This window comes from Ammospiza caudacuta, chromosome 3 (genome assembly GCF_027887145.1).
Source record: "Ammospiza caudacuta isolate bAmmCau1 chromosome 3, bAmmCau1.pri, whole genome shotgun sequence".
NCBI lineage: Eukaryota > Metazoa > Chordata > Aves > Passeriformes > Passerellidae > Ammospiza > Ammospiza caudacuta.
Window position 1 is genome coordinate 25,667,716 of NC_080595.1, and position 14,466 is coordinate 25,682,181.

Genomic DNA, 14,466 nt, shown 5'->3' on the forward strand with positions numbered 1-14,466 from the left:
TAGGATTTTGGCTTTTTATTTTTTTGCATTAGTTTAACCAAGAAAATGTAAAAAACTACGTTGCAATACAAATTCCCATTTAAACAGCCAATATCTCACAAAAATCTGTAAATAAATACAGGATATAAATTTAATAAACAAGTAAATGCTACTTAAAAAGCCTCAAATACAGACAGTAACAATAAAGACCCCATTAAGCTAAAAATAATCTTTAGCATTTGTGCCAAATTCGAGGTCATAGAACTGTTCACTTAAAACCAAATAAATCACTAAAACACAGTACTAGAACAAATCCTTATATCTGACAGATGTCAAAGCTGTGATTCAGACTCCATGGGTTTTTCTAAATGCAATGTTACATTTTGTCATGAAATATTGGTTTTGGTTAAGCAAAATGTATTTTCAAAAGCATCAATTTAATTTTATAATAAATTAGGAATAATCATTTATTCCTAGTTAAGAACTTTTGATTTAAATATTGTGTGAGCATATTGAGCTCCTATTTCCACTCTGTGGTTAGCTCACAATAATCTAAAGAGGTATCTCTCTAATTACAATTTAAACTTGAAAGGCATTTTTCTTAAAATGCCAGCAAACAGGAAATGTTTAAACTGTGTCAAAGCCTTTGATGAATCTTTACAACTGCTCATAAAAGCTCATCCTGCTTTAAATAATATTGATTTTTCATTTATTTTCCTAGATACTAGAAGATTTATGTTTCATCTGATCAGGATCAAAGCTTCTCCCCCCTCCTGAACACTGGGATTAAATCAGCAATGTCATTTTACACTTTTAAAAACTACACTGCTAAAGCAAGATATAAAAGTGCAGCAAGGCTGATCATAGGGACCTTAGAATAAAAACCCCTCAAGATTCCCCATTTCTCTCTCTCTGCTTTTGCTACAGAGCAGCTGTGCCTCACACAGATTCACATGAATGAAAATATTAAGGCGAGAAACCACCCACTTAGTTTATTTTCCATATGACTTTCCTGTAATTATTTTGTAAACTGTTCACACAACAATATATAAAAACATCTGCAAAAACAGGTAATTAATGTGTCAAGCTAAACTAATGCATTTTTTATGGTGTCCATGCTTCGTCAACTGTAATTATAACTCTTTTTAAGCAAATGATGATGTGTTTGTTGCAATGTGCAAGTGGTTATTTTAGATGCTCTGTTTACTATTACTGCAAACAGAATATAAAAACTCTACAGCTACTTTGTTACACATATAAGCCTTCATCCACACACAGAAACACAAGCAGGCTGCTTCCTCATTTTCCAAAGGCTTTGCCTATTTCAAAGAAGTAAAAATATCCTAAAATGAAAATTGGCTTTGGAAAGGCTGACCAGGCCACCCGCTGACCAAAGTAACAGTAAGCCAGGACATTAGGACAGCAGCCAATGATTTAAAATTTGTTCCTTAATTTATATTTCTAAAGACAGCTCAGCTACAATATATTTACAAACACAGATACTCCTAACAACACTCAAATGATTTTGAGGGTTCGACAGAGGAAAACCACAAATATTGGAATAATTGTGCCAGTGAGTTCTTCTGAGACTTGTCTAATTGTCTGCCCACAGTGCACTGATTTGAATAAAAAACACAAACAAGGAGCACTTCCATAATGTATAGCAGTGGCATCTGGAAAACCAGCAATATTTATGTTTGTCTTCTGCTCAGAATCTTCACTCACACTTCACAGTACCTCAGAAGAGGACACAGCTTGGAGAGATCAGCTAACTTAATGCTCAAGTGTTCAGCTCAGGTAACTGCTCATTCACACATCAAATCTTCTGTAATTCTATCATATAGTAAAACTACCAATGCTTAGGTAGTAACAGCAAAAAGCTATTGAAAGGGGGCCATATTCAATAAACTTAGACAAATAAAAAAAACTGGGTCAGTAAAGACTGTGGACAAAAATCTGTCCCTTTTCCTCAAATAATCTGGGATACTACAAGGGGAACACATCTCAGACACACAGAAGTGCTGTCAAAGTTGCTCTGGTGTGTAACTATTCTCTTCCAAGGATCCAGGAGGAAGTCATGGGGAAGATCTGTTTCCCTCTGGATGACAAAGATAGTTCTAGTTGCCACTTGCTACTAACATATACAAAAAAACCCAAAAATCATTAAATCATTAAATGTAGCACCCACCCAGGAATTCTAGATATCCCTTCCTTTCTTTGTGCCTGACCAGTTCCAAATCATACCCCTTAAGGTGTTAAGAGGTTTTCCTCAGCAAGAGTTAATCTGTCAGGGCAACACAGGTGCACTCCCTACTTGAGTAGGTGGGTGGCCAGGACAGGAATACTTTCAGAGAAAAAGTAAGGCCATAAAGTTAATATTACTTGTCCCAATCCTCTGTGACCTCCTCTTCCTGCTTTTCTCTCAGACTTACTAAAAATATATGTGGGCTGCCTTCCTTTAAAGAAGATATCAGAAGAGATTTGCTCCAGGAAGGAATATCCTCTTGCAGAACAAGCTACAAGGAACTTGTACGAGACTGCCTGTTGTGCCAGCCCCAAACTCCACAATTTAAACAGTAAAACTTTCTCTAAATACTGAAATCTTCAATGAAACATTTATAATTGCCAAATCTAACAGCTATAATACCATTTTTTATTTTTTAAAGTTTCTTTATCTTCTTCACAGTCTTCCTGCACATATCACCCAGCTGGATTGCTGAATTTTTCAAAGAATTGCTCTCTATAAAAATGCAAGGGAGTAAGCCTTAAAAGATTTATTTCTTCTCACAATGAAAAGAGGTTTAGCAGCACCTTCCTTATTAGTGGGTAGCCCAGCTGTTATTTTTGCCTAATTGGTTCAAGAGGACCTCTGTTCTTCTTAGGGCAAACACTTCTTACATCATGTGAAGCAGACTCCTTTGTCCATATTAGCCAAACAAAAGCTCAGGCACACCATAAGTGACAATGCGACTCATAATCCAGCACGGGTTTGTGATGACTTTGGACACTGTTTTATAACCCCAAAATTTATTTCAGGAAGGGGAAAAGCTGCTGATTTTGGAACGAGTCTCCACCAACTTTCACAGGAGGGAGGGTAACCTTTAATTCTCAAACAATTACTTAAGTGAAATGTGGCAGGTGCCGGGGTAGACGGATACTGCAGCATCAAGGAAAGAGCTATAGATTTGAGCAGCAGGTGGGGCTTGGAATTGTGAAATAAGACCACTACCTCATCAGCTCTAGTATGCTTTACATTATATTAACAGCGAGTTACTTTGAGGTGCTGATCAAATTCTGCTGCTGAAAAAAACCTGTAAATATTAAATAATAAGACAAAGGTTAAGCCCATTATGATAAAACAGCTTGAAGTGATCTTTTTTCTTCTTTTTATTTTTTCTTAATGTTTTGAGAGAGACAGAATTTATTAAGATGCAACACATTTATCAGAACCATTCTTTCTTGCTTTTCTGAAGATTCAGGACAGTACTGCACTCTATCAACCAAGAAGAAAAGCCACTTAGAAGTTAAACCTTTCACACTAAAGCACAAATTTGTGACCGTGAGTGAATGCCTACAAATTCTTCTTCCAACTTTCCAGTGTGCTGGTAACTATTATGTCCGTATGTTACTTACATCATCTTCACTGCAGGTAGCCTGAGACCCCTAGAGATCTATATTTCCTAGGAAGTTGCCAGTTCTACATCCTGTAGAAAACCTATGGCTGGCTACACACCTGTCATGTAAATGGCTAGGTAAACATCTCTCTAGGGAAAAAAAAAATGTTGGCACATTTGCCAAAGTTAAAATTACACAGAAGATGGTGTGGGTGAAATGTGTTTGAGTGACCAGTAAAGGAGTCAGTAACACTGAAGATGTTGTAACTTGCCAGAAATATTAACCAACAAACATCTGCTTCTAGATAAACTCTCATGTTAAATCCACAAGGTGGTGGTAGCTTTTCATGTACCTGGGAAAAATAAAATTAATGGTCACAGCATGCAGCACTTCAGGGAGGAAAGTCTTAACTTCCCATCTATCTGCTAATACTTGTAGTCTTAACTGTAGGGTATTTTGCCCAAATAAGACTTAATATGACAAATATTCTTGAATGTTCTTCCATAGAACTACACTCTAAGTGTTTCAAGACAGAAGGACAAGCAGTGACATTCTAGCACAGAGGAGGGAACAAAATGGTGACAGCAGCAGCAAGTCCTCCAACACAAGCACCAATGGAACAGGGGAAGAACACTGACAGCCAGGGCAAGGATAGATGTTATCCAGGCCACCACCATGAGTGAGAGGAAATTTCCAACTTCTCTGCACTTCTTGACTAAAAGGACAAGTTCAAATTAGAACCAGCATCCACAAACTTCCTTGCTTCAGAGCAGAGGGAATCCAGGCACACAGACACCTATCCCTTCAAGTAAGAACAGTTTAGTGCATGGGAAAAAAAAGAAAAAGGCAGATTAAAAAAACCCAATTATGAGATTCATAAATCCTGACAGTCTAATATTACTCCTATTTATGTATTAAATGCAATTCATATGTATTTTTATATACTGCTATGGGAAACGGTATTTTTCCCCGAGCACTCACAAGAATCTCTAAAACAGAAGACCCAGCAGCAGGCCTTAAAGAGATCAAACCCATACTAGTCCTAGACAGCTCTGAAGCTAAGGAGGCTATTTTAAGATACCGGAAGAGTTAAGAGGAAAAGAGGACAGTAAAAGAGAAAAGGGGGATGTGAAAAGAGAGAAGCTGTATATGCAAGAACTGTTTGGGAGAGAATCAGAGCACTGATTATCATGCAGCATCATGCCCTTAAACCTATCTATGCAATTTTTCTATTCCAGTAATTTGCCTCAATTCACCTACAGTGCCTAAGGCATTGAATTCTGCAGCCAGAGACTTCAAATTTCTCACCTGCGGACAGCAGCGGCACTGCAACCTAATCAGTCTGCCCTGTCTACCCTGCATGCTGCAAGAACTGTGGCAGCCCTACTGCGTCTTCTGATGGGAGGCAGAAACCCCACACAGCTACAGTCAAAAAAGATTCCTGCACTTTGCAGCTAAGTGTTGTGGCTAACAACAGCTGAGATAAAAGGCAGTGCAGGCTGGAAGAGATGTCTGTCAAAGAGGCCAGGCACAGGCAGCAGCCTGGCAAGGAACTGCTATGAGGAAAGACTCCAATCTTGGAAAGGTCAGAACAGCACCAAGTCAGTGGAGCTAGCTGTGTCCCAAGAGGGAAGGAAAATGAGATTTCTAAGGCTCACCTGGTCACATATTTATTAATTCTTTAACAGTTACCTGCTAAGTAACCACATTCAGAGTCATCTCTGCATCACACCCTACACACTGGCTTGCAGGTATTGCTACAATTCACTTTTACATGTATTGCAAAGCTCTAAGCTCTGCAGCATGTACTGAACCTCACACCTTTATCAGCCTCCTGGTGCAGACAAGTCCTGCAGTTTAAATGGAACTCTGCCTTAAGTGTTCCTTTACATAGCCAAATCTGGCTGTATTTATACAGTAACCAGTTGCTGGCATTAACTACATACATTAACCATACTTTACTGGCACACACTGTATTTTACTGCTTTGCCACAACGAGGTGTCTAAACCCAGCACTTCCACATAGGCAATGACATCACTCAGGGTAGTCCATGCAGCACCTACTGCACAGTGAAGGATCTACAGCACTGATCTGCTCTGAAGCTCTGTATGGTCTGCAATGGGCTTGGAGACAACACATTCCAATTATGAACATACCAGCATGTGTTTCAGCATCACTGGTAGCATGGTGAAATGTGACTTTTTTTTCTTTTAACCAACCACAGTATTTCCAGCATCCATTCTTAATCCAGCTGCTTATCAACAGACAAGTCCTGTCACACACTTTTCTTCTGAAGCAGCAGCTGTAATTTCAAGGTTGTATGAAGCACTAGAAGGGAGGGAGCACTTTGTAGCATTGCTCAGAAAGCTCAGCCCAAACAGCTCTACAGCAAACAGGTTGAGTGATAACACACCATAGGAACACAGAAGCCTAAGGTCAGGGCAGGGGGAATGACACTTGCATCAGTCATCCCATCACCAACCTTCCCTGTGGAGTTCAGCACAACTCTGAGGGTTTCCCTGCAGACATCAGCTCACACCCCAACTCACCTTCTCAGAAAACAGGTCTGTTGTTTCCTTAAAGACACTGCCACAGCCAGACACATCTGCTGGACAGCTCAGAAACTGTTAACAATCAATGAAGAACACTACTCAGAGGCCTTCACAAGTGAAAGGAATTTAAAATAGCTACTGTGGTAACAGAAGTTGTCTTCACAAGTGCCATTCAACAAACAAGCAAAGGAAGCCAGAAATGCGCTGGTGGAAGGCCATGGCTGTTTCCCTTTTCATAAAGTACTGTCTTCTTGGCATTCTGTCAAGCATGCTCCTGTTTGCATCCCTGGCTCCATCACAAGTTCAAATCATAGCCCATCATAATCCCAGTAATTAGGCACAAGTTGGTTTGTTTTCAGTATATCCAAAAATATCGTCTAGTTGTCCAAAGTATTCCCAGCATTTCATTGTACATGCATTTCTGGGTTAAAAGTCAAAGTCATTTTAGCAAGGTTCCAGTAATTTGTGTAATTTTTGTTCCAGCTCTGTTTACTGGATAAACATTAAAATAGCAAAGAGCAGTGCAAAACTGACATTCACAGCCTGCTTTCAAAGACACCAGCAGCTTATTCAGAACTTGTGGATCCCTAACACAAAACAGAGATACCTGAAAACAGCTTGTGCTGCTGACACTCCAGAGGCATCACATACTTCATGCAACAGGGTTCATGCTGCCTGAACTAAATCAATATTCATTCTGCCCAGCCACAGCTGCTACACACGTGAAAACAAACATCCCAAAACTCCGATGGAGTAAATGGGTCGTCTCCCTTCAGATGTTAATGTGCACATGGACAGACCAGCAATAAACACATTTGGTTTCTAAAACACATTGAAGAGATCCTGTACTTTTCTACATGAATTAGGCTGGCCAGGTTGTGTAGCATTCTTGCTTCTTCACATGCCTGTGTTACTGAAACACAGCAATAAGCAGCAGTGTTAACTCCATTTATCACACACCTCAGACTGCCCAGATCCATAATGGATATATCTAAAGAAAGGCTGCTGTTGTAAAAAGAGAAGCAGTCTATACAAACAGGACTCCCTTCTTTATTACAAAAAAAACTCTATATAATTTCAGTCTCGTGATCTGCTTCTTCCTATCATAAACTATGCCCTATACCAAAGTCAGGGAATGCACTGCTTTGCATAAAACAGAGTTAACTTCCAGCTGGAAGTTGGTGGCTTGCTATTGATTAGTGCATTTTTTTCCATCTCTAGGCCTGAAGCAATGCACTGACCTCAAAGTGCTCTGACATACTAACAAAACAAAGGAACAGTTATAATTGTCAGCCAAAGTTTCTGTTAGTTCGCATACTCAGTATGCTTAAAAAGGCAGAAAACCTTGAATTCTAGGTTTCAGCTCCTAGAGAATTGTTGAACCATGCTACACAACCTGTCTTACAAGAGCTTCCAAACCCAGCACGCAGCAATGCCCAGAAAAGACAAGAGGAGCAGCAGCATTAGTACATATTCAGAACAAAAAGGAAATTATGGCAGCTACTCCCTGTCACTGCAAGCAAGGCAGCTCTGGTATATATGAAACAGGAAGGCACAAAAGGTGCAGTTCCAGGGCTACACTGCCAGTCCAAGATTTCATTCTTCTTCCCACTGACAACTGGTTAATACTAAAGATGAGTATGGAGCAGAAGTAGGCCAGACATGTATAAGGAGCAGATCCCAGAGTCCAAGGTATACGCCAGTCTCTGAGCACGCAGTCTTTCCCCAAGGGACACAAATTGGGTCTCTCGGCAGGACTATAAACAGGACATGAAAGGATTTAGTACTAAACTCTGCAAGAGACTAGCAAAAGAAAATACTTGTGCACCTTGCCCAGAATAATTAACACCACTGTACATTTGAGAGCATGTGCACAGAGCTGAAAACAAAGTCAAGATGGCCATTTCTCAAATACACAACACCTGCCTCACCCAACACTAGTGCCAGCAGCTCAGAGAGCTGGAAAGGCATCGGGAATATAACAGGCTCAAGTGTGCTCAACTGCCTGTAGGGAAGCACCTACCTCAAACTAACCAGCAAGGTCTATAAACCTGCAGCACTGAACCTTCCCGTGCATGGTTTTGTCAAGAAGATCTTGGGCTGAGCCTAAAGGAGTGACTGGTGCCAGACACAGCCTCACCCCTCAGACCCACCAAAGCAGCTCACATTATATACTTTTACTTATAGGAGGGTCATGAATTTTCATTCTGATAGCAAAGGAATTTGTAATTTGTTGTAGACATGGGTGTCAGAAACAGGCGCTGCACCTGAGCGAGTGCTCTGCTCAAAAGCCAAGCTGGAAGCACAGAGGATGGGCGGCATTCCTTCCATGTCCGGGCGCTGCTACAACCGCCCGATTCCAGGTCTCGGGTGGCAATTTCTATTTCCTTGCCGCCACCTCGTGGCCACGGTCTGTATGTATTCCTGTGTCACTGCATTTCCAGGGAAAAAGCCACCTGCAGCCCGTTCTGCAGAGGCTGTGCACAGAGACAGCGGCACTGCACAGGTGAGTAAGGATGGATGAACACTGTGTTTCACTCTCAGCTGTTACAAAGTCTTATTTACACTGAAGAGGTGCAAAATAATCAGTGGCAGACGACCAGAAGCATTTTGTAATAATTGCACCATCCTTATCTTTGAAAGGAGTATGTGATTACCCGTGTGAAATACATAACTTGGGGTGTTTAAATAACAAGTAATTAGGTAGAAGCTTTGTGGGTTTTTACTGAAATATACATTAAATGTTCACGTATTTACGCTAAACACACTGCCTTCACAAAGCAGCTAGGTTAGAAAGTTTTGTTTGGGGTTTTTTGGTTTTTTTACTGCCCTCATAGATCAGGAGATGGCACGTTTTTAAGAAGACGTTTGGATCAGCCCTGCCATCATGAAGAGGGCAACAGTGTCTGTCTGCCAGACTTCATAAGCTTCAAGGAGAATGGGACAAAATTAGGTGGATCTACCCAAATCTAGTGTGAATGCCCAGAAGAGAAGTAATATTCCTTCACAGCCATGCAGGGGAACATAGAGAAATGAAAAATTAGCTGGCTGCTAGGAACTACCCTGTGAAGAATCATCCCAAAGGATAAGATGCCACCTAAAATGCAACTCATTCCCATTACTCCCTCTTGTGTGCAATACAGATACAATGCCAGGGACTGAAAAGAGAAAGGTGCTGGTGGTGGTTACATGTTTCCTCATCCATCAGGAGCGCTGACACACCACACAAGTAACCATCACTAAACATTTATTAGCAACTCCCACTGCAGTGAGTGGCATCAAGAAAATCAAGCAGAATATCACAATTTTCTAAGATCCCTTGAATTTCTTCCTAGCCTGAAAAGCAAGGATAAGTGGGTGATAGAAATGGATTAACAGTTTTCTGAGGCAGCTGGAAGAGAGCCTAGTCAACAGCAAAGAAGAAAAAATCCTTGGCGGAAATTTTGGTAAATATAAATAAAAAGTTCAACCTACTCTGGTTTAACAAGTTCATATGCATAAGCAAGTCACTTATATGCAAAAAGTCTTTCATAACTTTAAAGCAAATGTATTACCCTAAGAATTACCATGAATTCAAAGCCAACATGTTTAACCACTGCCACAACGCAAGTATACACGGTAATTACCACAGCAAAACCGATGGCAATAGACTGACTTGTTTTCATGCCCTAACAGTTTGAAACTATTTAATAAAGAAAGCTTTTGAAGTTGAAGTTTGAAATGTCAGTTCAAAACAGCATCATGGCAGCCTTGCATCATGGCTGGCCGTCAGAGTGTTTATGACAAAATAGGATATCCTTCAGAAGATCACAACTGAATGGCCCACAGGTCTATGAAAAAGTGTACTTGCAAAGAAAGAATAGCTGGGCTCTCCAAAAGAAGACTGCCAGCATATTCAACACTAAGAATGAAAAACATTTTGACAACACAGGCAAGGAAAGGAAGGATGCTATTGAAAAGCCACAACAAGCAGCAAAGCAGCAACCCTACTGACATCACTGAGACTTGAAAAGAGGTGGATTTACTTTTGCCAAAAAGTATAAGACACTTTAAGCAAAGGCTAAGCACATACCTTGGCTCACACCTCTAGTTCTCATCAGTAACCTACCCATTATTTTTTGCCAGGCCCCATTAAATCAGCTCAGCAGGTAATTTCCATTGCTAGAACTGTTCAGAAGGTCTGGACCACCACTGTGCATCCCACTGGGATGCAGCAAAGGCTTCTTGCTTGTGTGTGTTTGGTACATTCATGTCTAAGTCCAGATCTGGAAGAGCAGAATGCACCTGTGCTGTACACTGTCAAACAAAGGCACAATTCTAATCTCACTCATTTGATCTGTGTGGGACAGAAGCACAATACACAGACCCTGAATTCACTCCAGGAAAGAACAAATCTTTCCCTGTACTTTATAGTTTTAAGCCACTGTTGGACAAAACACAGATTACATGAGGTTATCACTTGAGATTCTCAAGAAAGAGAAAGGAAAAAATTTTCTCCCTTACTGACAAGGTGCAAGGAGGAAGAAGTTTGCATGTAGTTGCATCCAGTCTATTAACAACAGCTTTTGCAGACATATATTGACAGACCAAAGTCTTTTGAAAAGGTAAAAAACCCTGTTCTCCTCCAGCAATGCAAGCATTTAAGTTTCTATGCATCCTTTAGCTAGAAAAGGAGAATAGTTTAATGGAAGAAGCAAGAGGCTGTGAGACAAGAGCAATTCTAATCCTTTTGTGATTGGGAAGTTAACCTGAGTCTGCCTCTTCCCAAGCGTAAAATGGGGATAATTAATCCTCACTTAACCATGTAAATTAAATAATGTTTCAACAGTGCTGCAAATGCCACATATTAATTAATGGCTAGGCAATAAAAAGGAAAGAGGCAAAAGTGGAGTACTTTGCTACTTACCTGCAAGTTGAAGGTTGTGCTGCAATTCTAACAGAGGAGATACTGGGCACTTGGAAGATGAGACCCTAAATTATCATTCAGTCTTAGAGAGAAAAGTTTCTCTCTCACACACACACACACAGCTATCAAGTACATGAAAGCCAGGCACGTGTAACTCTGCATTTCAGATCACTTCTCTACAATGCAGTAAGCTGATGTTAGCCATGGAAATGTCATAAACAAACATAACCAAGGAGAAGACAAACAGCATGAGAAGATCCATACCTTGAACACCTTCCAGAAGCAGATCAACCCCCTTTCTATAAAAGCTTAAGGCAGTTTCATAATCTTCCTCTTCCTCCTTCTTCAAGGCCAGTTTTATTAACTCGCCTGCTTTCTCCAAGTAATCTTGTTTGCCTGGCTTGGATTTTAAGCTTCCAGTAAACAAACCATGGCTTTCCTTTTCTCCTTCAGGTTTGCTCCACTCCTGCTCAGATGCCAGCGTGCTTTGGACTGGGGATTCAGAAGTGACACAAAGGCCAGCAGCTCTACTGGGAGAACTTTGGTTAGATGCCATTCCATCATCTACCTCGGCGAGAGAATCTACATCCACTGTCAGAGAGATCAGGTCACTGTCACTGGAGAAGCCTGGAAGTCAGAAAGGCATCCATTACTCTGGATTGCTCACATACCTTAGAAGCCTTCAAAATTCCTTAGCCCATGCAAAGATTTCGCTCTTTTCACTTATGCAGTTTCCTCAGAATACCCACAGAAACTCCCTGATCGCAATGCTGCCTCTAAAAAAATTTTTGTACCTATAGAAACATAATTTTAAAAATTAATGACAAACTCTGCAGAACAACCAGTCTTCATTTCAGTACTGGGAATGAAGAGACCAACATCTAACACCCAACTTAAACTTCCAAAGCAGCTCACCATTGGGCTCCAGGAAATTACAAAACTAAACCTGTGTGACAGGAGCCAAATTACTGTTGCAAGAAATCCCAACATACTGTTTATAATCAGCAAGATGAAGCATCATCAAAACAGTAAATTAGGAGTTTGAATTAACACAGAGTTACTGTCAGCTTATGCATCATGCAGCACTCAGCTGACATGTAATACATATAATCTTCCTTCATTGCTAACACATGGTAAAATAAATTACTTAGCACCTCTTTCATCACTCAGATCTGAGCTAACACATTTTATTTTACATTTGCCATAAGTCACTACACCCATACTGCAAACTGACCTTCAGTATCTAAACCACAGGTACTTTTCACATGGTTATTTGGGAATAAAAGGCAACAATGCTATTTTACATATATACCATTTCATTCTGTAAGGATTATCATCCATAAAAGGCATTCATTCAATTAGGGTTTTCTAATGATTTAATTTCCACAAATGTAATGGAGACAACTTCTAGATCTCACCTCCACATTCCGACTGGCTTGTAAGTGTCACATCATCAAGCCCACTTAAATCCCTTCGAACTGAAAAGAAGGACAAAAATGTTTCTGACACCCATGTGTACAACAGATTACAAGTTCCTTTGCCATCAGAATGAAAATACATGACCCTCCTATAAGTAAAAGTATATAATATGAAACTGCTCTTTGACTGGCTATCAGAGATACCCATTTCCTACCACACCATTAAAAATAGGTATTAGGTTTGCCATTTCTGACTGCTTCCAAGATTTAAAAAATAAAACACAGGTCTTGCTTGAACAGGGGATTATTTGAACCTCACACGCCACCTCATTTCAACAACAGCAAGACTATAGTCCCTATCTCTCACTGCTCTGACGATTTACAGCTAAGGAGATGTAAAACAGGAAAGTTTTCAAAGCTGGGACCTACACACAAGGGAAAAAAAAAAGCCAGCTTTCAGTCTCAAAAACGTCATTCCAGAACAGTACTCTGCATGAGACATATGGAGCAAGCCACAAATTTGGCAGTGCCACCTGGATATCAAGTAGCAGTTTGTTTTATCACCTTGGCACATGTACCCACTGAGGCAATAAAACAGGCAACAAGGTCAAGACATTTAGCTGTTTGCATGCACAGAGAAAGTAAATTCTGAGCTCAAACCTGCTGTCTGCTTTCTCCTATATATTATTGTCAGAGTGATGAGTTTAACCACATTTCCAAGTAACATATTCTGACTTATTTTCAAAAAGTATATGGCAGCAGCTAGAAGCTGACTCAAAGGCAACTAACTCCCAACTTTCTTTTACATTTTGCAGCTGTAAAGTTACAGGAGTTTACAATTTATGGAAGAGGAGTAAGAAGGCACTGCAGAAATACTGCTTTTCCAAAAGCCAGCAAGTCCTTAACATGAGTGAGAGGAAAAAGACATGAAGGACAACAAATTACCAGCCACCCTTTGTCTGAAAAGCAAGGGACAGTGATACTTAGGACACTATACTACTTCAGAGGAAGGGACAGGGTGCACAGGAGACAATGTTCCTGATCTTCTCAGGGAAGGGCCATTAAGGGAAGTGTACAGGCAGAGAAGAAAACTGTGTAGCCCCCAGTCCTGCAAGAAAAGAAAACTCACAACAGAAAAGCTGGAGGAGGGCAGAAGATTCATTAACTAGCATAATAATAATAATGGGCCATTCACCTGCTCAATTTAGGGGCAGCAATATCAAATTTAGGGGTGGAGAACTGAGCATTTATTAAACATCATTTAGAGGTACCAGGTGATGAAAGCAGATCTGATTGATGGACAAAGAGTGCAGAGAGAAACCATGAAAGGAAAAGCTGGGGGGTTTGGAAGGGTGTTCTGGTCATCCAGATGAGATGAATCAGAGCCCATCCACACAGCAGATTTCACAGAGACTCAAGTTCCTTTCCCTACAGGCCAAACAAAACCACGTTTGCTCTTGTCTGGTAGCCAAGTGGACCAAAAGCTCTATGAACACAGCTAGCATGGCACAGAGCCTGAGCTAATAAACTTTTCTTTAGGTCAGGCTTAGAGTCCAGAGCTGGCACCACACAACTATAGTCATGGGGTTTCCAGTCAGCTTATGGGGTAGAAAGCATCTCAGGTGCACAGGATTATTTCTGGAAAGATAATGTGTACATGGTAAAACAGGAGAGAGGAAAAAAGAGAATGAAAATAAATATATACTTCCTGATGAAGTTCTCTAAAGAATCTGGTAAGTTAATTAATATAGAAAGATTTATGATGAGCAAGTGGGACATCTGAACATCATCCAGTGTACTCAGAGAAGACAAAGTGACTGTTTATCAGGAATATAAAATGAGAATAATGATGCTGAAATTGAACACAAATCTCTGTACTAGTCTGAAAAAGATATCTGAAAAGGAAACACAGTTTCCAAAAACTGGTGGAAAGCCTGGGTAACCTGGCCTCTTGAAAAGCAGATTCCTACAAAAGCATGAACTGCCAACCTCCTT

The 14,466-nt window shown here is 40.3% G+C and overlaps 1 protein-coding gene across 1 annotated transcript in view; it reads right to left on the reverse strand.

The window, feature by feature from the left end:
- RPS6KC1 (ribosomal protein S6 kinase C1) overlaps positions 1–14,466 on the reverse strand; it is an 85,033-nt gene that overhangs the window by 50,705 nt on the left and 19,862 nt on the right. Inside the window, exons 6-7 of the mRNA XM_058801544.1 lie at positions 12,472–12,531; positions 11,318–11,680 (exon numbers count right to left, since the gene is read on the reverse strand). Coding sequence (XP_058657527.1) covers positions 11,318–11,680; positions 12,472–12,531 — 423 coding nt within the window. The remainder of the gene's footprint in view (positions 1–11,317; positions 11,681–12,471; positions 12,532–14,466) is intronic.